Source organism: Poecile atricapillus, chromosome 24, assembly GCF_030490865.1.
Source record: "Poecile atricapillus isolate bPoeAtr1 chromosome 24, bPoeAtr1.hap1, whole genome shotgun sequence".
NCBI classification, from domain to species: domain Eukaryota; kingdom Metazoa; phylum Chordata; class Aves; order Passeriformes; family Paridae; genus Poecile; species Poecile atricapillus.
Window position 1 is genome coordinate 6560144 of NC_081272.1, and position 23071 is coordinate 6583214.

General features: G+C 57.8%; 3 protein-coding genes across 7 annotated transcripts; all 3 read left to right on the top strand.

Moving 5' to 3' along the window:
- Window positions 1–123: 123 nt before the first annotated feature.
- On the top strand, window positions 124–1571 carry ZNF593 (zinc finger protein 593). Its single transcript, XM_058856420.1, has 3 exons — window positions 124–364; window positions 936–998; window positions 1112–1571. Exons 1-3 carry the CDS (start codon window positions 168–170, stop codon window positions 1251–1253), a joined length of 402 nt encoding a protein of 133 aa, XP_058712403.1. The 5' UTR covers window positions 124–167; the 3' UTR covers window positions 1254–1571.
- Window positions 1572–3857: 2286 nt separating this feature from the next.
- CNKSR1 (connector enhancer of kinase suppressor of Ras 1) lies at window positions 3858–11189 on the top strand. 3 transcript variants are annotated; one of them, XM_058856669.1, is made up of 21 exons: window positions 3858–3982; window positions 4244–4401; window positions 4684–4874; window positions 4942–5026; window positions 5167–5208; window positions 5286–5585; window positions 5668–5727; window positions 6090–6158; window positions 6438–6557; window positions 6720–6805; window positions 7260–7393; window positions 7469–7632; window positions 7789–7813; window positions 7891–8075; window positions 8167–8240; window positions 8866–8937; window positions 9032–9105; window positions 9298–9362; window positions 9441–9543; window positions 10010–10191; window positions 10274–11189. In XM_058856669.1, exons 1-21 carry the CDS (start codon window positions 3931–3933, stop codon window positions 10475–10477), a joined length of 2445 nt encoding a protein of 814 aa, XP_058712652.1. In that variant the 5' UTR covers window positions 3858–3930; the 3' UTR covers window positions 10478–11189. The 3 variants fall into 3 exon arrangements, with proteins under 3 accessions (XP_058712652.1, XP_058712653.1, XP_058712654.1); XM_058856670.1 differs by having other exon boundaries at window positions 7903–8075; XM_058856671.1 differs by lacking the exon at window positions 6090–6158.
- Window positions 11190–12547: 1358 nt separating this feature from the next.
- CEP85 (centrosomal protein 85) lies at window positions 12548–23055 on the top strand. Of its 3 annotated transcripts, none has more exons than XM_058856178.1 (13): window positions 12548–12619; window positions 13157–13297; window positions 15228–15937; window positions 16580–16713; window positions 17503–17620; window positions 17951–18136; window positions 18478–18630; window positions 18730–18884; window positions 19082–19202; window positions 19627–19677; window positions 19763–19870; window positions 20425–20653; window positions 20923–23055. In XM_058856178.1, exons 1-13 carry the CDS (start codon window positions 12565–12567, stop codon window positions 21084–21086), a joined length of 2325 nt encoding a protein of 774 aa, XP_058712161.1. In that variant the 5' UTR covers window positions 12548–12564; the 3' UTR covers window positions 21087–23055. The 3 variants fall into 3 exon arrangements, with proteins under 3 accessions (XP_058712161.1, XP_058712162.1, XP_058712163.1); XM_058856179.1 differs by lacking the exon at window positions 12548–12619 and adding an exon at window positions 14709–14906 and having other exon boundaries at window positions 13183–13297; XM_058856180.1 differs by lacking the exons at window positions 12548–12619; window positions 13157–13297 and adding an exon at window positions 14178–14708.
- Window positions 23056–23071: the final 16 nt, after the last annotated feature.

Sequence of the window (23071 nt, forward strand, 5' to 3'; positions counted from 1 at the left end):
GGACCGTCCCGGGGTCACGGCCGGGGGGCGGGGCCTGTCGGGATCTGGGCGTGGCTTTACTGTGTGGGCGTGGCCATGCGGGATGTGGGCGGGGCTTGTGGCGGTGTGGGCGTGGCCCCGCAGCCCCCGCGCATGCGCAGTGCGGCGCGGCGCGGCGTGCGGCCGCCATGTCGCCGCGGAACGGGCGCCGCACCGGAGCGCACCGGGCGCACTCGCTCGCCCGGCAGCTGAAGACGAAGCGGCGCCGGCGCGACCTGGACGAGATCCACGCGGACCTGAAGCCCGAGAACGCCGCGCGGCTGCTGCGGCAGGAGGTCGACCCCGACCTGCCGGGCTGTGCCCAGTTCTACTGCCTGCACTGCGCGTGCGTGCGGCGGGGCGGGGGTCCCGGGGGTTCCGGGGGGGTCCTGGGGGAGGGCTCCAACCTCGGGATGGCCTTGCCCTGGTCCCGGGGGTCCCTGTCCCCTGGGAGGGGGATGCCCCGGTCCCGGTGGTCCCTGTCCCCTGGGAGGGGGTTGCCCCGGTCCCGGTGGTCCCTGTCCCCTGGGAGGGGGTTGCCTCGGTCCCGGTGGTCCCCTGGGAGGGGGTTGCCCTGGTCCCGGTGGTCCCTGGAGGTCCCTGTCCCCTGGGAGGGGGTTGCCCTGGTCCCGGTGGTCCCCTGGGAGGGGGTTGCCCTGGTCCCGGTGGTCCCTGGAGGTCCCTGTCCCCTGGGAGGGGGTTGCCCTGGTCCCGGTGGTCCCTGGCCCCTGGGAGGGGATTGCCCCGGTCCCGGGGGTCCCTGGCTCCTGGGGAGGGAACTCGGAGCTCTGTGGGGGTATCTTGTCCCTGAGCCCTTGTCCTGCTCTCAGGGTGACCGCAGGCCCGTGCAGGGTTCTGCTGGGACCCTCTTCCTTCAGTCTCGGGGTCCCCCTGACCCCCATCCTTTCCTACCCCAGGCGCTACTTCGTGGACCTGAACAGCATGAAGGAGCACTTCAGATCCAAGGTGCACAAGAAGAGGTGAGGGGGGGAACAGCCCCCCAAATTTCCCGGGGTGAGGGGGCTGGCAGGGGCAGTTCTGGGCCAGTCCTGCCCAGAACAGGTGGAAGCTTCATCCCCTCTGTGCCCCCCAGGCTGAAGCAGCTTCGTGAGGCTCCGTACACGCAGGAGGAAGCTGAACGCGCCGCCGGGATGGGCTCCTACATCCCCCCAAAGAAGGTGGAGGTGCAGACCCAGCCCCTCGAGGAGGTCACCGAGATGGAGGCGTCCAGCTGAGCGCAGGGACAGGGGACTGAGAGCCCGAGTGGCTCTGTGAGGACGTCTTTGTGCTCAGCTTTGTGAGAAAAGTCCCAGCAGCGCCAGCCAAAACCACCCTGCTCCTCCCTGGCCAGGACACTAATGAGGAGAAGCAGCCAGCAAGACCCTGGGTGCCCTCACCAAGTGTCCTTCCTCTCCACAAAGGGACAAGCTGCTTGTTCTCTGAGTGCTGCTGGGACTGCACACTTGTCTGTCTGCTTTTGGAGCAGTTTCTGCTCTGTCCTTGGGTCAGTGATGCACCCAATAAAATATGTAAAATAAAATATGTCAACTAACGGTGTGGCAGCATTGAATATGAGTGTGACCGTTCCCCCCAAGGGGTGGGGGGACACATCAGCTCTTCCCCATTACACAAAGGTCTGTGCTAGGAGCCTCATCCCAGAGCTCTCACCCGGCAGGGTGGTAAAATTCCCTCTGCTCTCCACGCAGGGAGTTCCCAGGCAGCTTTTTTGTGGGGAATATGAGCTCAAGTGACCTCCTCATCAAGCACTTGGGTTTGCAGCGAGCAGCTGGTTTGGGCCTTGAGAGGGGAGCGCTGGTGTCCTCTTGGTGAGGACACTTTGAGGCTCCAGTCCCCAAAAAACTCAGCTTCTGTGATTTTGTGCTCCTGGAGGGCTGGGGCGTGCTCAGCCTCCCTGCCTGGTGTCCCTTTGGGGACACTGAGTGACAATGCCACCAAATTCCTGCCGAGTGGGTGTCCCCGATTCCTCCCTCCTGCCAAGCTGGGGACTGGGAACGTGCTGGGAACAGAAGACAGAGCAGTGACACAGCTGTGCTGGGTAGGGAAGGGTTTATTTCCACGCAGCCTGCCCGGATTTGCCCCCCGGCCCCGGGGGATGGAGAGGAGCAGCTCTGCGGGGGCTGGGAGCTGTGCAGCCGCCATCCCAGCGCCATCCCAGCGCCATCCCAGCGCCATCCCAGCGGGATGTGCCTGCCCAGGGGACGCGTCACAGCCGTGTCCCCGCTGCCGGGTACCCAATGGCGCTCTGTGCTGGCCTCATTCCTGCGGGGCCGCAGCCACAGCTCGTTCCCATGGGGACAGGGGGGCTCTGGGGGGCTCTGGGGTCCCCAGGCCCCTCTGCTTCCGTGGGGGATGGAGATGGATGCAGCTCCCGGCTCTGCCGTCCCTCTGTGTGTCCGGATCCCGGTGTCCCCCCGTGGCTCGGGCAGGGGCTCAGCCGGCAGCTCCGGAGCTGGAAGCGGCTCCTCCGTTCTCCATCCCGGCTGCCCAAAGCGGGGGCAGGCAGGGACAGGCTCATGTCCCCCCATCCCCAGGGCTTCCATCGCGTGTCCAGGCCTGCTGGGAAGGGCTGGATGTGGCGCAGCTCAGCTGGGAAGTGGCCGCAGCTCCGCTCGGGCGGGGGCCGGCGGCTGGAGGGGGACCCCGACACCAGCCCGGGGACTGTCCCCACGGCCCCCCGGCCCCCTCCTCACGGCTCCGGGGGGGCCTTGGCGGGGTCAGCCATTCTCCGGGCGCTGTAGAGGGACAGGCAGAGTCCGGCGGCCGCCAGCAGCAGGGCCAGGGGGGTCAGCAGCCGCCCCCCCGGCTCATCCCCACGTCCCGCTGCCAGCTGCATCTGTGGGGACAGAGGGGAGCACTGGAGTACCCCAAACCCCACCGGGACAGGGTCCTGGGGCCATGCCCTGAATGTCCCCATCGCACTGGGTGGTGTAAAGGCAAGGGGGGCAGCTTTCTGCCCCTCTGGGCATCTCGGGGAGGTTTTAGGGTGCCCCGTGCAGCACTTGCGGGCCCCCATCGGCAGCACGGTCGCTGCTAACACGGAGCTGGGATGCAGCCGGGAACGGCTCCCGAGGCCAGCGGGCCCGGTGGGCAGCGTGGGCAGCATCTCGGGGCTCCCCAGGGGCTCCCCCAGCCCTGCTCCCCCTTACCTGGAGCAGACGGAAATACCCCGGGGTCAGGCGTCGGGGGCGGATGATCATGGCGTGACCGGGAGAGCGGGATCGGGCTCGGTGGGGCGGCAGCAGCGGGGCTGGCACCCCCCGAGCCCCGGAGCTCGGCGAGGGGCTCCGCGTGTGTCGGCGGCCCCGCGGGCAGGGCGGGCAGGGCGCAGGCACCGGGCGGGCGCGGAGCAGCAGCTGTCAGCCGCGATCAGCGCCCGCTGCTCCCCGGAGCGGACACGCCGGCCGGGGGGGCCTGGGCCAGCCCAGACTGGGTTTGGGGGGGGCTGAAGGGCTGGGCTGAACCGTGGGTGAATCCCTCTGCAGGCCTGTACGGGGCTGCCTCAGTTTCCCCACCTGCAAAGGGGTGTGAGTTATGCTTTGGGCGGGGGGTGACACCCCAAAAACTCCGGGGCTCAGCAGAGGCTCCCCTCAGGTTCTTCTGGAGGGTCTGTGTGGCCTAACTTTGCACCCACGGGGCACCTGGGGGTCTCCCACCGGTGTCACAAGTGCTGCGTGCAGCGGCTGGGGGGTGACACCGGCCGTCATTTCCCGGGGGTTCCAGCGGCCGTGTGTCACCGTCCGGGCTGTGACTCACCGGGGCCTCGCCCCACGGGCCGGTCCCGGGCGGGCGGGCTCGGCGCTGAGCGGCACCCGGGAGCGCCAATGGGGCTGCGGCTGCCGGCGCAGGTGGGAGCCGCGCCCGGCGCAGGTGAGAGCCGCGCCCGCCGCCGCCATGGAGCCCGTGCGCTGCTGGGGCCCCGCGCAGGCGGCCGCCTGGCTCCGAGGTGAGACCCCGGCTGTCCCGGGCTCCTGGGGACATGCGGCTGGGGCCGGCAGAACCTCCCGTCCCTCCTCTCCTCCCTGGGAGGGGCATTCCCTGGATGGCTTGGGGGGAAAGGGAAGGGGTCTGGCCGTTCCCAGCGTTCGGGTTAAGGCCGGGTGAGCTCATTGGGTGGAGAGGAGCCTCCCATCGGCCAGGGAACACCCCTGGGGTCACCCGGCCAGGAGCCAGCGGGGACACTGGCGGGGACACTGATCTGTGGCAGGGCTGGACGCGGCGGTGCAGGGGTACCCCTTCGAGGCCTGGGGGCTATCGGGGCCTGACCTGCTGGGGCTGGACGCGGGGGTCCTGGAGGCACTGGGCGTGTGGCCCTTGGGACACCAGGAGCTGCTGCTGGAAGCCGTGGAGCAGCTCCGTAACCTGGTGAGTGCCGGCATCCCGGGGGCTGCGGGATCCCAGGGAGGAAGGGAGGAGCAGGGGGACGTTCCCTGGGCTGAAGGAGGAGGATGTGGGATCACGCTGGGCTGGGTAGAAGGAGGCAGATGGGGTCACCTTGCACTGGATGGAGGTGGGAACACAGGAGCGCCCTGGACTCACTGGAGAGGGGTTCTGAGGAGACCCTGAGCTGGTCAGAGGGAAAGACAAGGGGACACCGTGGGCTGGGTGAGGATGTGGAGACCACCCTGGCATCCCTGTCCCCCCCAGGACACAGGGCTGGCGAGCACCAGCCTGCGGACGCTGACGGAGAGGCTGCAGGAGCTGGCGCAGGGCATCCAGAGCCTGGTGCAGGGGGGGCTGTCAGCAGGGGATGCCCCCCAGCCGCCTTCCCTCACCCTCCTGGCCCGAGTCATCGACCTGGTCGGGGCTGCCAAGGAACTCTTCTCCTGGCTCAACAGGTCTGGGGCAGCTGAGGGTACCCCTGGGTGCCCCCCACTCCGGGGGCTCAACTCTCTCTTCCCCCAGGTACCTCTTCTCCACCCTCAATGACTTTTCGGCCAGCCGGGACATCATCCTGCTCTGTGCCCAGCTGGCAGAGATGCTGCAGGCGGTGAGTGCCCAGGGCTGGCTGCTCCCCTGACCCCCAGAGCTCTGATGGTTGGAGGTGGGGGAGAAGCTGGGGTGCAGGGGGGTCCCCCTGGCTGGGATGGAGCCGTCCCATCATGCTCATCCCCACGTCTCATCCCCCAGGACCTTCCTGTGGCCGAGAGGAGCAGTGGGATCCTGCAGATTGTGAGTGCTGGGTGAGGAGGGGGTGGCAGGCCCGGGGGGCTGCCAGGGCTCCCCTCACGCCCCGCTGTCACCCACAGTGCCAGCACATCGTGGGCATCTGTGAGAGCATCGTGGGCTGCAGCCCCCCGGCGCTGCTGGACCACAGGGCTGTGCTGCAGCGTGTGGGGCTGGCACTGCCCCCCGGCCCACAGGGCAGCCCCCCGATGTCCCCCAGCACCCCAACACTGCCCCTTGGCCTGTGGCAGAGCCCCCCAACATCCCCTGACACGCCAACGCTGCCCCCCAGCCAATGGAGCAGCCCCCCAGGATCCCCTGACACCCCAACACCACCCTCTGATCTTGTGGGGAGCCCCCAGCCACTCCTCACGGCCCGACTGGTGAGTCCCCTCCACCCCAGTGCCCCCCTCTGCCTCAGGACCCCCAGCCCCCTGCTCAAACCCCCATCTTGGCCCCCCCCAGGGCTTTGAGATCACCTCCACCAGCTCCTGCCTGCACTTCGTGTCTGCAACCACCTCAGAGGTGAGTGAGGAGCTGCCCTCCTGTCACCCCCTGCCCCTCAGTCACCCCCTTTTATGCCCTGTGGGGACCAGCCCCATCCATGGGATCCTGTGAACCTCTTAGGGCCCTGATCTGCCCTCCCCTGACCCAGAGCAGGGCCTGTGGCTGAGCCTGTGTAACTCATCCCATGAGTGAGCACAGCCTGGGCATGGGGAGCCCCCTCTGCACCCCGATCCCACTGCTGGGCAAAGTCGGGTTAATGGTTAATTAACCTGAACCCCCTGGTTCTTCCTGAGGGAGAGGTCCTGAGTGGGGTTAGCTAGGGAGGGAGGGAGGGAGAGAACCCAGGACTGGGCACCCCACTGTCACCCACCTCTGCCCAGGCCCTGGCTGCCCACAGGGGCCACGTCCTGCCCGGAGATGAGATCGTGCAGGTCAACGAGCAGGTTGTGGTGAGTCAGGGGCACAGGGGCTCCAGGCTGCTGCTGCATTTGGCAGGGAGCACGTGGACAGAGGGCTGGGAGGGCTCGGGGAGTACTGGGCCTGAGGTGGGGAGATGCAGGAGTTACGAGCAGCAAAAAGCAGGAGCTGTGGTTGGGAAAGGTCTGGGGGACACAGGAGCCATTGCCAGGAGGATTTGGGGGATGTGGGATCTGTGGCTGGGGCAGGTTTGGAGGATGAAGCGTGTGTGGGGCCGGGGCAGTGGCCCACAGCTCACCCAGGATTTGCAGGTGGGTTGGACACCTGTCAACCTGGCAAGGAAGCTGCTGGAGAAGGGGAACAGGGTGACTTTGGTGCTGAAAAAGATCCCCCTCGACCTGCCCGGCTCACCCCCCTCTCCCAGGCAGCAGGTGAGTGATCCCAGTGCTCCCAGTCCAGCACCAGTGCCGCACTGGGCTGTGCTGGGAACCAGGCAGAGATGCTCAGAGCTGGGCATCTCCCATCACACTGGAGATTCCTAAAGCTCTGGGGTCCGTGGTGGGATGGGGCTGGCACTGACACTCCATCCACAGCCCCCAGGGGCATTTTTGGATGCTGCAGATTCCCCTGGCACCAGGAGCAGTGAGAGCCCAGGCAGCCCCGTGTCTTTGACCTCCAGGTGAGCCCCATCCCCACACCCTGACACCCCCAGCCTGTCCAGCAAGGAGATGTTTGGGGACATCCATCCTTCCCAGCCCTTTTTCAGGGGGAGAGGTGCCAGCAGTGCAGCAGCTGCCTTGAGCAGCCCAGCAAGCTGCCAGCAGTCTTAAGGAATGAAAACCAGGGGGGGTTAGTAATTCATTCACTTGGTAACGTTTTAGTGGGTTGGAACTATATTTAGGCATGACCCTTCTCCCATCCCGGAATGGAAAGGCGTGCGGAGAGCCAGCGGCAGTGCGGGCAGGAGCCGAGCTGGGGAGGCCGGTGGAACTGAGCCGGAGCTCTGGCACCGCGTCCCCTCCAGCCCCATTCCCGGGTCAGGGAGTGCAGCGGGTGCCCCAGCCCGAGGTTGATCAGGGACCCTGGCAGTGCTCAGGGAAGTTTGGGGCTCAGGGCTCCCGTTTTCCTCCCAGCGTTGCGGCCGACTTGGACTCAGGACCAGACTCTGCCCCGGATCCCGTCACTGACGAGGAGCAGGAAGAGGACGAGCGGGATCTGAGGCTGCCCGGGGCAGCTGTGGAGGAGCTGCCGGGACTGTCTGGACAGGGTAGGATGGGAGCAGAGGGTGTCCGGGGATGGAACAGTTCCCCCCCAGAACTGCAGCCCTGCTGTCTGTTCACAGGTGCTGCAGAGGAGGTGTGGGACAGTGGCAGCACCCTGGGAACCCCCCTGGACATCCCCCCGAGCACCCCTGCTGCCACTGAACCCTGTGCCACAGAGCTGAGCCCCAGGGCAGCCCCCAGCACGGGGGCTGGGGGAGCAGAGCCCAGCCAGCTCCCTGGGGAGGTGAGAGCTGGGGGGGTGTCAGAGGTTCCCCTCTGAACCCCTGCACTGTGTGTGTGAATTGGGGGGTCCCTACAGGGGTCCCTAAGGGCTGCAAACACTGCCCTGCCCTCACCCCCTGCACTGTCACTAAGATCCCATCTCTGTCTCCCCTCCCAGGGCAGCCCCCGCACGAGACCAAAAGGTGAGCAGAGCCCTGGCAGGGCTGGGGGCTGTCCCGGGGGGGCTCTGCCTCCCCTTCCCTCCCCTGACACCCCCAAGGCTGTGGCGCAGGAGTGGCGACCAGGCTGAGCCGCCGCCGGGTCTCGTGCCGGGACCTGGGCCGGGTGGACTGCGATGGGTGGCTCCTCAAGAAGAAGGACCACGTGGGCTTCATGGCCCAGAAGTGGAAGCGGTGCTGGTTTGTGCTCAAGGGTCACACACTCTACTGGTACAACCACCCCAACGTGAGTGGGGGCACTGGGTGTCCCTGCCCCCCACCTGGGCAGCCGGGATTTCCCGGGGTGGTGCCAGACACGGCTGTCCCTGACCCCGCAGGATGAGAGGGCTGCAGGACTCATCAACGTGGCCACCTACAACCTGGAGAGCACCAGGGAGCAGAAGAAGAAATAGTGAGTGGGGTCTGTCTCACTTTCACCCCCAGCTGGTGGTGGGAGAGGGGGGGATGCTGTCCCAAGGCCACGTGCTGATGAGTGATGAGAACCACTGCACGTCCCCATGGGGCTGATGAGATCCCCACAGGGCTGCTGGGGTTTCTGTGGGGCTGATGAGATCCCCACAGGGCTGCTGGGGTTTCTGTGGGGCTGATGAGATCCCCACAGGGCTGCTGGGGTTTCTGTGGGGCTGATGAGATCCCCACAGGGCTGCTGGGGTTTCTGTGGGGCTGATGAGATCCCCACAGGGCTGCTGGCGTTTCTGTGGGGCTGATGAGATCCCCACAGGGCTGCTGGGGTTTCTGTGGGGCTGATGAGATCCCCACAGGGCTGCTGGGGTTTCTGTGGGGCTGATGAGATCCCCACAGGGCTGCTGGGGTTTCTGTGGGGCTGATGAGACCCCCACAGGGCTGGCACCTTGCTGTGCCCACACTCTGAGCAAGGCCAGCACTGTGTTCCTGGTGTTATCTGGGATGAGGCTGATCTGGAGCTGGGTTGGGACGGGGAGCTGCAGTGCTGGAGAGGCTGGAGGGGGCTCGGGGCTGGCTCTGTGTCACCACAGCAGCCACCCCCTTGTCCTCAGCGTGTTCCAGCTGTGCCACCAGACATACAAGCCCTTTGTGTTTGCTGCTGAAACCTTGGCTGACCTGAGCATGTGAGTAAGGGAGCCCATGATCAGCACTGGCCCCACCAGCCTGGGCTGGCCAGGACCCTCCTCCCGCTGCTCTGTCCATCCTTTCCCTCCCCAGGTGGGTCAGTCGCCTGGTAACAGCCAAAACAAAGTACACGCTGGCCCACCAGGCAGTCCCAGACAAGGAGGAAGGTAATGGGGCCATGCTGGGGTCGGTGGGAGGGGGTCCCCATGGGGTAGTGGTGCCTGGTGCCACAGCCCCGGTGTGGGACCGCTGGGAGCTTGGCCTGTGATTTGGGGGAACGTGACAAACGCTCCCTGAGGGGTGGCTGGGATGATTCTCAGCCCTGGGAGGGAATTTGTGTCTTCTCCCATGGCCTCCAGACTGCTACAGTGAGACAGAAGCTGAGGATCCCGATGATGAATCCCCCAGGCACGGATCCGACTCGGTGAGTGACCCTGGGGGACACCCTGGGGACAGAGGGACAGAGTTCCTTGTCTCACCTCCTTCCCCATCTCTCCCTCAGCCGAGGAAGAGGTTGCAGAACACCCCAGAGAAGGCGCAGCTCTCCCCAGCTGGCAGCACAGCCAGCAGCCCCCAGGGCAGCCCCCGGCCCTGCTCCCCCATGGGTAGGTGCTGGGAGGGGACATCCTGTCACCTTGTGTCCCTTTTGCCTGTGGTGTGCCTGTGTGTTGGAGCAGGATGAAAGGAACCTACAGGAAAGATGGAGAGGGATTTTTTAATGAGGGCACAGAGTGACAGGGCAAGGGGGAATGGATTTAAACTAAAAACAGTAGGTTTAGAGTGGACATTAGAAGAATGGTCTTCCCTGTGTGAGTGGTGAGGCCCAGCACAGGGTGCCCAGAGCAGCTGTGGCTGCCCCTGGATCCCTGGAAGTGTCCAAGGCCAGGCTGGATGGAGCCTGGAGCAGCCTGGGACAGTGCAAGGTGTCCCTGCCCATGGCAGGGGTGGAACAGATGATCTTTAAGGTCCCTTCCAACCCCAGCCACCCCTTCAAGGCAGGATCATGCACAGGGCAGCCCTGCAGGGTCTCGGGGCTGCCCTCCTGCTCCAGTGCCCCTTCTCCTTGCCCAGAGCCCGCTGGGGAGGATCTGGAGAGCCTGATGCGGTGCCTGAGGCAGGGCGGGCTGTCCCTCATGGGGCAGCAGCGCTTCCTGACGCAGGAGCAGTGCCGAAAATCCTTCCTGCGGCGCAACAAGAACCCGCACATCAACGAGAGGGTGCACGCCGTGCGGGCCCTGCAGAGCACGCTCAAGGTGGGACCCCGCAGCCCCCTGAACCCCCCCAATGCTGCCCTGCCCATGGGTGTCCCCCCAAAACGTGCATCGCTCCGGGCAGGCGAAGCTGGCGGAGCTGCAGGCCCTGGAGCAGCTGCTGGGAGAGGCCGCGCTCACCTCGGACACGTTCAGGCGCTGGAAGGAGCAGCACCAGGAGCTGTACCGGGAGCTGAGGGAGGGCTGGGCAGGGCAGCAAGGCCAGGGCCACGACCAGGGGGATGCTGGAGAGCAGCAGAGCCCCCAGGAAGAGGCAGCTGAGCCCTGACATCCCACCAGGACCTGGTGTGGGTCGGTGCCCACAGGACTCGGAGCATGGGAGCACGGCGGGTGCTCTGTGCTGGGGGGCCTGAGCACATTCTGGAAGGCTCAGCCCCCACAGGGGCCATCCCACAGGGGAAGTGGCTTCTGTGGAAGTCTTCATTTCTCCCAGCTGGCCTTGCCTTGGCTGCAGGTTGGAAAGGGGGGGATTTTCCCGGGGAACGTGCCCCCGGCTGTGGTGCTGCCAGCCGGCCCGGACACGGCTCTTCTGCTGTAAATAAATGTGGTGACAGGGCCTGGTCGTGCCGTGGTTTTTTCTTGGCGCTGAAATCGTCAAATCATGGAATTGTTTAGGCTGGAAGAGACCTCCAAGATCATCGAGTCCAGCTGTAAACGCGGTACTGCCGCGTTCACCACTAAACCGCATCCCTCAGTGCCACATGCACATGTTTTTGAACACTCCCAGGGATGGTGACTCAACCACTGCCCCGGGCAGCCTGTGCCAGTGCTTCACCACCTTTTCCCTGAAGAAATTCCTCCTGCCGTCCAACCTCATCCACCCCTGGTGCAACTCGAGGCCGTTTGCTGTTGTCCCGTTGTTCCGCCTGCCAGGGCTTTGCGGAGATCGAGCCGCTCTCCCCGAACCCCATTTTATCCAGGCTGGGCCCCGCCGGCTCCCTCAGCGCCCGCCCTACGGGTGCCGCCCGCGGCCAATTTTCCTCCGTCAGAGCTCGCCTCTCCCTGCACGGCGCGACGGGGGCGGGGACAGCGCTCATTAGAGCCAATGAGCCACGGGTGGGGGCGTGGCCGACGCGTTCTATTGGCTGATACGCTGATAAACCCCGCCCCCTCCCCAGCTCCGCCCCCCGGCCGGTGGAGGTAACGGTCGCGGCGCGCGGGGGTGGCGGGAGAGGCGCGGCGGCGGCGGCAGGTGAGGGACGGAGCCCGACCCCAGCCCCAAACCCCATCCCCGACCCACACCCAACACGGCACCGCCACCACTGCACCGCCACCGGGCACCGGCAGCGCCGCTGCCACACCGCCACCGCGCCCCGGACCCTCCAGCCCTTCAGGGAGCGGTCTCTGAGCTCCTCCTGGCCTTCCCCCTCAGCCCCTCAGGGATCGGTTCTCGCTTCTCTTGAGGGCTCACAGGACCGACACCCGCTCCTCCGCCTTTATTTCATCCCGTGCTGATGGACGGAGCCCCCACAGCCAGGGACTGGCTCCCACCCTTAAGGACCGGGATCTCCAGCGCCTCAGAAATTTACCTAAAATTAGATATGTCTGCCTAAATTAACCATAATAAGTACTACCTTTATGTAGAAGTGTTTCATTTCTTTGCTGAGTAAAATGCTGTTCCTGGTTCATTATCCTCTTGTATTCCCAGTGTTTCTCCTAGGTTGTATATGAGTGTTTTCTAGGAATTAATGTCTTTGAGCTCTTTAAATCAGTTTAACAAAAATCTGTAGCAGCTGCTAATTGAGGACTGAATATATGTTTGTAGAGGCCTTGAATTTCCATTGTGTAGATGTAAATTGCACTTGCATTATCAGAGACAGGAAATTCGCTGTCTGAAGCGCTCAGAGAAATAGATAAATTAACCCAAAACTCTGGACAGATAAAGACTGTTATTCATGGCACAGAAAGGTGGATTTTTGAAGGACTTTTTTCCTCATGTAGTTGCTCAGTGACCTCTACAGAGGGCAGAAATCCTCTGGTTGAGAGTTAAGACTTTTGAAGAGAGATTTTTAGTCTCTGTAGACACAGATTCAGCATGCAGGTACTGTGGTGATAGGTAAAAACTCTAAATACCTGCCTTGGGGATAACAGCTGAAAGGTGTTGCTGAATCCCTGGAGAATGGTGCAAACAGGAATTCTCCTTTCTCAGGCATAAAGAAAACTTTAAAAGGTTTTTTTTTTATTTTTAAAGAGTTGCTGCAGGGAAAAATCAGCTCTTATTGAGAGAGGCAGCTAATTAAATATTAAATGAGCAGCTGCTGTGTGTGTACCCTTTGCTTGGTTAGTGGGAGCAGGGTGTGGGCTATACTCAAAATAAGATTTTTATTAATTTATCCAGTTCTCTAGATAGATAAGATGGCTGCTCCTGAGAAAGATCCAAACCTGAGGCTCCTGCAGAAGAATCCATCAGGTAAGGACAGTCCTTTCTCCAAAGCCCTGCTGCTGTGGGATCCTGTTTCAGTTTCTCTGAGGAGACACGTGGCCCTCCGAAGATTCTCCACCAGAAGCTTTTTGTTAAAAAAAGGTCTTTTTTCCTACCCTTGCCTGCTTTTTCAGCAATCATTTGATAAGGAATTTCTCCCTTAAGCTGATAGCTGATGAATCTGGGAGAGTTCTTTAGAGTTAATGTAAAAATACCTCTTTAACTTGCCCAGTTTTGCTGTGCTGCTCTTTTTGTTCAGGGCACCAGCTGGGTGTAACATGACCAAATCAATCAATGGGAATATAATTTACAGCTTCTACATTCTGACTTACTCACCAAGATTGTTTTTCAGTCTCCTGTTGATATTATTTGACTTCCCTGTGCTTCCTGCCATTTCCTTTTGCAAAAGATATTTTTTTAACAGGAACACGGGGAGCGAAGCAAGGAGCAGTTTGGTGTTTGGAAGCACCAGTAATTACAAGTGGCTTAATTAAAGCATAAATATCCCTGTTTTTTTCTCTCCAGACCCCAGCAGCTGTCAGAAGAGCAAGTTCTTGGAGACTGAGTGGAAGAGTGTGAAGCCCCAGAGCCGCCTCAGCCGCTGGCCGAGCGTGGCTGAGAGCGGGGATGGGGGAATTGGCACCTCCTGCTCGGACAGCACCGAAGGTGATGGGCACCACTGGGTCAGAACGTAAAACCTGGAGGGTAAAACCTGTCAGAATGTCTGAAGCTATTTAAAATCCAGGTGTCTGGAGTGTAACCAAGTGAGGAGGGGGCTGGCTGTTTCTCTGAGCTTGGTTATTGTCTTGCTGCAGTGCTTTTAACTGACTAAAAGCCACCTTGGTGACTTGCTGGTTCTTATTGTCCAGTGAGAGATTTATCAGCAAGTCTGTTGTGTGATTTTTAAAATATTTTTAAGGAAATAATTTATAGGTGCCTTTGTGCAGAAGCGTTTGTCTCTGCAGTGTTAGAGCTGAGAATTCTGCAGCCTGGCCTTCAGCTGAGGCCCACTCTGAAACTTCTGGTCCCTGCAATCCTTTCCACCTGACTTTTTTATCTTCACTGATTCTTTTTTTTCAGTAATGAGGGACTTTGTGGCGCTCCTTAAAACACTTCACACATCTTTGTGTTCCGGGAAGCCTTTGGAACGAGCTGTAGATCTCAATAATGTGCCAGTGAAATGGAGGCGTTAGCAGGGCTGCCTGTTGGAAGTATTGCTGGAAATATTACACCAGCACCGTGTTCAAGTGTTCCATCAGGCCTCTCTCAGGATAATAAAACACCCATTTGGCAGCTGGGGGCAGGGGAGATGATTTTCCTTTGGGAAATGTCCCTTCTGAGCGCTGGTGATGTCACAGGGTGTCCTGCAGCCCTGGCTGCTGCTGAGGCACGCTGAGCTCAGTACATTAATCAGAAATGTTGTTGTGAGGACCCTCAGCACACTCAAGGAACTGATTGCAGCACCCCCACGTGAGGTGCTGGTCAGGGAACTCTGGTTCCTGGCAGTGACACCAGGGGATAAATTTAGGGGCTGTAAAAGGAAATGGTGCTGTCTCTTCTCTTTGCCAAGGTGAACGTGCTTGCAGCTCCTCAGTAGCATGGTGTTCTCTGGAGTCCCCAGGCACAGCCAAGCAGTGGCTGAGAGATTTTCTGCCCTCACTGCTCATTTTTGATGAAAGGATCAAGTGCCTTTATTGTGACAGTTCTTCTGTAGCGTGATTTTGGTCTTTGCAGAGTGGGATTTGGGCTGTATTCGAATTGTAGTGTTTGTTTATTCATTGTGGCAGTGCTTGGAGGGCACAAACAGGTGGGAGGGTGACTTGTTAGAGCATCACGTGGGGATGGGCCTTTGGCCAAAGCTGTGAGGAAATCAAGTGTTCCTGGGAGAAACCTGGAATTTCTGCCACACAGAACATCTCAGGACAACGAGTGGGCGCTTCAGTGTTTGCCTTTCCCAGCCCTTGCTGTTGCTGTATTGAAATCTGAGAGTTGCTAAGAATAACCCCGAGTTGCCTGCAGCCAGGTTTGGTGCCCCACTGGCAGGACGGGAGCTCAGCCTCACTTCCTGTGGCCGTAGGTGAGAGCCATTGCTCCAGCTCTGGGACAGGCTCTTGCTGGGGTGTCCTGGAGGAGCTGGAAGGTCAGATCCTCGGGCTCAGCGATGTTGGAGGCTCATCATGGGCTCAGGGAAGGCTCCTCTTAGCTCTGCTCACACTTGGGAGTCGCTGAGCCGTGGGACGGGCAGAGCAGGATCACGGGCTCAGTGTTCAGCTCAGTAAGTTTCAGCCTTTTTATTCAGTATCAAGGACTTGATTTCTAAACCTAGAGAAAGATAACATTATTGATTCAAGATTATTCTAAAAACAAGGATTAAAAATATGGATTAAGCTTGGATTTTTCCTGTAGGGAAAGGTCAGCAGGTTCCTGAAACTTGTAGTGAGGGGGAACACGGGTGTGCCTGAGTCATGCTGCTGCTGCTGCTTTGAAGGACGTGTTCAGTGGGAAAGGAACTGGTTTTTAAATCATTTTGGAAAGCTCACTGGAGGATTGTATTTTCAGGACTGTAATTACAGTACCCCTCTCCTTCTTCCCCCAGACTTTTGCAATTCCAGTAGCGGTTCCTCATTCCATCCCATCAAAACCCAGGTGACCATTCCAACCGCCCACGTTATGCCTTCCACGCTGGGTGCCTCGCCCTCCAAGCTGTGCCCTGCAGGGGAGCAGGGCTGCTCCCAGAGCTCTGCCGTGCCAGCCTCTGCCCCTGACCGCCCAGGGCTCGCCAGGAACGGGGACTTGAACGCCGGGAAGTGCTCTCAGGTGCCACCCAGGGACCTCCTGCGTCTCTACAGGGCTTCGGGGGAGAACGGCTGCGAGCGCTCCTGGCCTCCTGCTGCTGATCACACGAGGACAGAAGACGCCTGGAAGTTTGACACCCCTGCCATCGAGCAGACCCTTAACCAGTCTCTCTTTCTGGACAGTGTGTGCACTGACCCTCTGCACAGGTGCCAGAAGTTCAACCCAAGCTCTGAGGCAGGGAAGGACCATTACAAGGTGCTGCCAGAGAGCAAACAGACGCCGGGGGCCAACGGAGCCTGCGAGCCCCGGGACGGGACGTGGCCCAGCGGGAGCAGGCTGATGCCAGCAGGACTCCAGGCCAACAATTTCTATTCAAAACCTGTAATAGCTCCCCCAGCCCGAGCGTGGGTGCAGGAGGGCTGCACACTGCACCCCCACCAGGGAGTCTGTGAGCTCAGTGCCTGGAAACAGCAGCTGGACAAAGTGAGGCTGCAGGTGGAGCAGATGCAGGTAGGCAGCTGTGGCTGTGTGAATTGGAAACCCTTCCTGTCTCTTTAGTCAGGAATTGTTCCAGACTAAGGAGCTGGGGGGAAAATGTCTCATGCTTCTCCCTGAGTGACACCAAAAGTCTCCTAATGGTCTGTTTTTACAGCTTGTGGTGTCACAGGTATCGTTTGACTCGCTGTATGTGCAGAGCAGCCCTGGATTGAGTTACAGGGCTGCACCAGCTGCCAGATCAAGAGCTGAAATACCCTGTCTGATAGAAACTGTGAAGGAAAAGCATGCCAAGAGGTTTTAAACAGTGTCTAGAATAGCTTTCTTCTGTATCTAGGGTAAAGACAGACTTTTTTGAGAAAATGCATGAAACTAACTGCAGTTCATGAGGTGGAAACAGTTTGTTTACCACTTCCCACCAGCTGTACCCTAATGGAGACAAATTGTTTCCAGCTAGCTAGCACAGTGATCTAAAATTATTTGTTAATCTCCAGTTGTGCTTGGGCAAAGTTTCTTGTTCTTGGACATCAACAGAGACTGAAATAGCCGTGCCCTGGCATGCAGATGAGCACACAGTGTGCAAAATAGCTCCAGCAGTGTTGCAATTACCCCTGTGGGGCACAGACCTCTCCCTCCTTGTTTTGTCTCCTCTTGCAGTTACAAAATGGAGGTACCTGCCCCCATTCCTCCTTGTATTCCCCATCCCTGCCTGCACCTGACCCAGCTCAGTGGATCAATATCCTCAACTCCAATGAAAACCTGCTCAAGGAGAAAGAGCTCCTCATCGACAGGTGAGGCTTTATGTGGTTTAAAGACTCCAGTCCAATTCCATTTGGAAAGGAAAGGTTTGGAAAGTGCCAAGAAGGGCTCATTTCTCAGAGTTCCTTGTGTCCAGTTGATCTTGTTTTGTTGCAAACAACAATATAAAGACCTTAGAGAACAACCTGAGCTCTTCTCTCCTTGGAATAAGGACAGTGATCCTGAAGGGCTCAAATAAATTAATTTTAGTTAGGGTTTTCTGTGTTTTTTAACAGATAAAGATTTCTGTTCACGTCATGATTATCTGGAATGTCAAAATAACTGCCTCTTTTGCTTAAGGATTTTCTGGGAGCTCTTTGAGGCCTTTATTTTAAATTTGGTTTTTGTGACTTTGGGCTGGCAAACAACACTTCTCTCACCGAAGACTAGTGGTGCGCAAGGTTTTTGAAAAAGTCCTAATGGAAAGTACTTTCAGCATCTGGACTGTAGATACTTTTTCTTCTTTACTTTGAGTCATCTGTCACCTGTTCATTTCACTCCTAAGCTGCAGAGTCAAGCTGGATCCTCCAAAACATGCAAGGCTTGTGTGTTTTATCTGTAATCATGGTTGGGGGGAGTGTTTTGAAGGGAGGAAAGGGAAAAGAAGAGTCAGGAAGAATTGTAAAAAAGGTCAAAGTGTTATTTCTGTGCAGGTGAGCTCTGAGTTGCAGAGTTTCTGCCCTGCTTGTCACTGTGTGGAGCAGCAGTGCTGTGGTGGTGGTGTTTGTGTTGTGCTGCTGCTCTCTGTGTTTGAGAAGAGTGAATTGCCTGTTTTGTTGCAGACAAAGGCAGCACATTTCCCAGCTGGAGCAGAAGGTCCGGGAGAGTGAACTGCAGGTTCACAGTGCCTTGCTGGGCTGCCCAGCCACCTATGGAGACGTCTACATGCTGAGGATGCAGGTACAGCAGGTGTCAGTGAGAAATGTGTGCTGAATCCAGTGGTCCTGCCACTGCTGCTGAGATGTTTGCTGAGCAGGACTGTGCACAGTAAATTAGAAATTACCCTTTGGGTAATACAGCACCTCTGTGCCCCCTGAGATTTCCAGCCCTTTGGTTGGGTTAAAGCTGTGCTGCTGATGCCAACACCTGGCAGCCCTGCCAGGTGTTGTTTTAGAGTGTGTCAGATGGGCTGAGGCACGTTTGGCAACTGGGAAGGACGAGGACACAGCCCTGGCACTGCTGAGGGCCACTTTGTACCCCACCAAATTCGGGGGCTGTCTCTGCCTGCAGGAGCTGCAGAGGGAGAACACCTTCCTCCGAGCACAGTTCACAGAGAAAACAGAGTCCCTCAGCAAGGAGAACATTGAGCTGGAGAGGAAGCTGGCTGCTGCAGAGGTGGATGTGAAGCTGGTCCGGGAGTCACTAAAGGAAACAGTGCAGAAGCACGCAGAGGAGTTAAAGAAGCAGGAAGAAAGGGTATGATCCTGTTGCTGCAGAGATGGGAAGATGTGTTTTCTTGTCAGTGTAGTGCTGAGGTGGTGAAACTTCTCTGTGGCAGTTTGTAATTGCAGGTGTTTTCTCATCTCCTTGTAGACTATGGTTTACAAGCAAAAGCCTTTCCTCCTGAAGTTAGAAACATTTCAGTGCCTCTTCTTTTAACCAAAAAAAATGCCTGTCTTTAGCTAAATAAACAGAAATGAGTTAAGGGGATCTTGCATTTTAGTGTTGTGCAAAAAGCTAAATGAGTGGGCTTACAGAAGACTGAAGAATAAATAAGAAATTTAATAAACTAAACTTGTCTGTAACTGTCCCTGCAGGTAAAGGGAAGAGACAAACACATTAATAACCTTAAAAAGAAATGCCAGAAGGAATCTGAACAAAACAAAGAGAGGCAGCAAAGAATCGAGACCCTGGAACGATACCTGGCTGATCTTCCAACTCTTGAGGACCACCAGAAACAGAGTCAGAAGGTAAAACTTCCTCTGAGTTGCAATGGTGGCTCTTCACATACTTGCTTCACTTTTCTATAGTTACATTTACTCCTCTTTTTCACATTTACTCCTCTGCAGCTGAAGGAATCTGAACTGAAGACTACTGCCCTGCAGGAAACAGTGCTGGCACTGGAATCAGAGCTTGGAGATGTCCAGGCTGCTTTCAGGGAGCAAGAGCTGCAGCTGGAAACCCAAAAACACAAAGAGATGGAGCTTCTGTCCACTGTGCGCAGGTGGGAATCGGGAATCGGCTTCATCTTGGCACTGCAGGAATTGCTGCACGTGGAAGGTGATGCACAGCCCTTGGTGGGCTGGGATGCAAACAGGGCAATAATGACATTTGATATGAAATTCATTTCACTCCTCATATTGTGTTAGAGATTGTAAATAACACTGGTTTTTTCCCCCCATGGTGTTCTGCTTATTGCAGCTTGCAGGACAAGTTGCAGCAGCATGCAAAGAATGCAGAGAGAGGACCCCCTGGCCAGGATGGAGAGAGGCAGAAATTGGAACATGACTCTCTGAAGAAGGAGTGTGACTGCCTCAGGAAGGTAAGGGGCTGTCCCAGTCAGGAATCACACATTTTCCCACTGAGTCACAGCAGGCACTCAGATGAAATCTGGGACTTTTAAAGACATGATTGCACTGAAGCAGCAGTTCCTGGAATTCCAGACTGCAGGGTTCTAAAAGCTGTTTTTGTTGTGATAACCACACACTTCTCCAGTAATGCTGGGGAGAAGCTGCAGAATGCAGAAGAGAGGAGAGGAAAACCACAAGACTACAATATCTCTGGTCTGTTTTTAGCTGATAAATCTAATAGTGCCTTTTATCCAAGTCCACTCCTAAGAGCATCTGTGATTAGAGCAGTAAATGGACAGGAAAGGGAAGGAGAGCAGATGCTGTCCTACTGAAGAATTCCTGGTGGTATTACTGGATTTGTGAGGCCAGTTCTGATACCTCTGCTTTTAATTCCAGATTGTGGACAAAAAGCAGAAGAAGATGGAGCAGTTGTCCTTGCAAGTCAAGGTGAGAAGTGACAGGGAGGGACCCAGGACTTGAGAATATGCTGTGAAATGAGTTAGACTTACTGTGTTCCCATGGTCTGTTCCAGAACCTGGAAGAACAGGTGGCCCAGGAAGAGGGGACAAGCCAAGCTCTGAAAGAGGAGGCGATGAGAAGGGAAAACGCTCTGCAGCAGCTCCGGGCTGCCGTGAAGGAGGTCAGGGGGTGTTTGGAGTGCCTGGGTGTAGCACTGGATGGACACTGGATTGTCTTTTAGCAAGGCCCTGAATAGTTTTATTTTTAATTCTAATTAGAATAGAATTAGTCAGCAGCTCAATCTCTCCTGCTTCCTGCTGGTCAGTTGTCCTGTCAGGGCTGTGAAAGGAGCTGGAAAAGCTCCTGCTGGAAGGCAGGAGAAGCAGGTTGTGCCTCGGGAACTTGATGGGGATGGGCTGGAGGAGGCTGAGCTTGCCAGCTGGGGGCAGCAGAACGGGAGTCCAAGCACAGCCTCGGCGCTGAGGCAAGGCACGGCCACTGCCGGGTTGCTCAACCTCCTGGAAGCTTTTCCTGCGTTGGCCTGGGCAGGGACAGGGCAGTTTGGTGGGGCACTTCCCGTTTGATCCAGAGCCCGTGTGGGAGTGACACTGGCTCCTCTGACCACGGCCTGGAGGGCTGGAAGCAAAGCAGCTGCTGCCCTCAGTGCTCCCATCACAGAGCAGCTGCATCAGGTGTGGCAGTGCTGCCCCTGACGTGCCGTGTCCGTGTGTCCAGCTGTCCGTGCAGAACCAGGACCTGATCGAGAAGAACCTGACGCTGCAGGAGCAGCTCCGGCAGGCCCAGCTGACGGCCCAGCCCCTGCCTGCTGACACAGCCCACCTGGCCCAGGAGCTGCACGGGGAGCTGGCCAGCTGCCTGCAGGATTTACAGTCTGTCTACAGCATTGTCACCCAGAGGGCTCAGGGCAAGGACCCCAACCTCTCTCTGCTCCTGGGCATTCACTGTAAGTACAGAGCGACGGCAGAACAAACCCTTCTGTTCCCGTGCTGTGGCAGAATGAAATAACTCACACACAGCACGGAAAGTTCTCCTCTTTCTGGGCTTCTGAACACTTTCTGTGGTTGGCTTGCTTCAAAGGTGCATGTTGTAATAACTGAATGTTAAGTAGAACCTCTTTTGCAAATGCGAGTTGGTTTTTCTGGCTGACTTGCAAATGTGTGTGATCCTTGCTGAGAAGTGCATGTGAGGAAACTCCCTTCTCTGACCCCACAGCTGTGCAGTACCCTGTGAAGGAGAAGGATGACCTGCTGAGCCCTGATGGACTGGCCAAGAAACTGGTGGAGGTAAAACAGCTTCACAAAGAGGTGGAGGACTTGAGGACTGCGATATCTGACAGATACGCTCAGGACATGGGAGACAACTGCATCACCCAGTAAAGAACACTCCCAAAGTAAGACAGGGAATGAAGACTTGAAACTCTCAGGAGTCTTGTGCTCCTACAACCCTAAACCTATTCAGCACTTTACCATCCCTCTGCTCAGGTACAGGATGTGTGACCTACCTGATCTGTGAGGAATCAGGAGGTTTGGCAGAAGTGTTCAGCTGCTGACTGGCTAACTGGGATAATTCAGGGCTTTGGTGTCAGACTTTGCAGTAGCTTTGATCTTGTGGAATCTGTTTTATGCTGTGTTTGCTGGAGCTGCTGTGGTCTCTGATGCTGGGAGATGAATTCTGACTTGCCTTCCAGGCATGTCAAATGCTGAACATGCAAATGTGACAGTTAAAATCACGGCTAAAAGGGAAATGCATGCCCTGGTCTTGCTGATACCCTCCCTGTGCAGGTCCTGTGTGACCAGAGGGTTATCAGAGTGTTTGTGGGGTATCTGGATTCCACAGGCAGGCAGGTTACACTCCTGGCATTTACATCGAGGTGCTACTGCCTTGGATTGATGGAGCAGGACCTGCTTTCCTCAGGTAAATGCAACCAGTGTCTTTCAGCAGCCAGCATGAGTTGAGGAATAAAGCAACACTAAAACACTCTGAAACCCTCCCCCCTGGGCACTGTTACCCCAGAAGCCTTAAGCCTTTTGTCCCCCTGAAGCAGCACTGGGAGTGGGCTGTGATTCAGACTGCAGAGGAAGTGGATTGATGCTGAAGTGCCTTAATGAGCTGGAAGAACCCTGTGCCCCCACTCTGCTCTGTGCCCAATGCATCCAGTGGCGGGTGAGGAGCTGCTCTTCCCTCTCACAGCCTTTTAGAGCCATCACAAACAATCCTGGGGAGCTCCAAGCGTCTGTGGCCCCTGCCAGAGCCTCTGTGCCCCTGGGGACACATCTCTGCTTTACTGGGAGAAAGCCATACTGGTCCTAATGAGGGAGCTCTTCCTGCAAGGCAGTGGCCACTTGGGCTTTGTCACAGCCCTGTCCCTCCTTCCTTGCTCCTCTGCAAGTAATGGGATTTCTAAATCCCATTGTGGGATCAGTTTCACTGCACCACAACCCTCCCTAACCCCAGTGACAGCTTTACAGTACAGAGTCCGAGGGTGGAACTTTAGTTTTCATCTTAAGAGCAAGATACCAAGTTCTGAGAGGGAAAAGTCCTGCTGACATTTGTGTTGTTTGGCTGCTCTTGGTTCATGTTGGGGCTGCGAGCCCTGGGTTTGGCAGAAATGTTTTTGTTATTCCTTTGTGTTAAAATTTCAAGACCAAATCTGTTTTGTTCTTAGTGTTTGGCCACCATGGGGAATGGTGGCAAGGAACTGGGTTGGTTTGTCCCTCACAGGGAGCATGCAGCAGTGAGTGCCTGGCAGTGTCTGTCTGTCTGTCCTGCTCTCCCTGGGTGTTGTGTTCCTGGCTGTGTCTGTCCCTGGGCTGCTGGTGCTCTGGACTGAGCAAAACACATTTCCAGGGTTATTTGTGATGCTGTTTGTCCTGACTGCCGGGAGCTCTGCTGGCTCCTGCAGGTTCTTCGGGGGTTTGGGCACCATCTCTTCCTCCCCTTTGCTTTGGAGGTGCAAGATCTCATCCATGGGTGCTGTGAGGGGACAGGTTTGCCCTCTGCCCCTGCAGGAGTGGTTCTGAGATGAGATTATTGTGGCTGGAACCACCTCAGCTGTTGCCCAGGTCCCGTGTCCCCTCCATGGGCACATTTCCTCTCCTCACCCTGCACAACGGAGCCCCTCTGGCCCAGAGGGTGATCCCATGTGCCGTTCGCTGCTGCTGCAGGGGAAATCTTGGGCCCTTTGCTGCAGAACCCCCCAGGCCACGGGGACAGGACAGCGTCCCCTCCCTGTCCCCCCTTCCTGGTGCCTCGCATGTCCCCCCGCTCCCCTTGGGCTCCGTGTCTTTGTCTCACCGCTTGTTTGTACCGAGCATTTGGAGAATCAAATAAAGCTGCTCTGACCCACTCGTGCGAGGCCGTC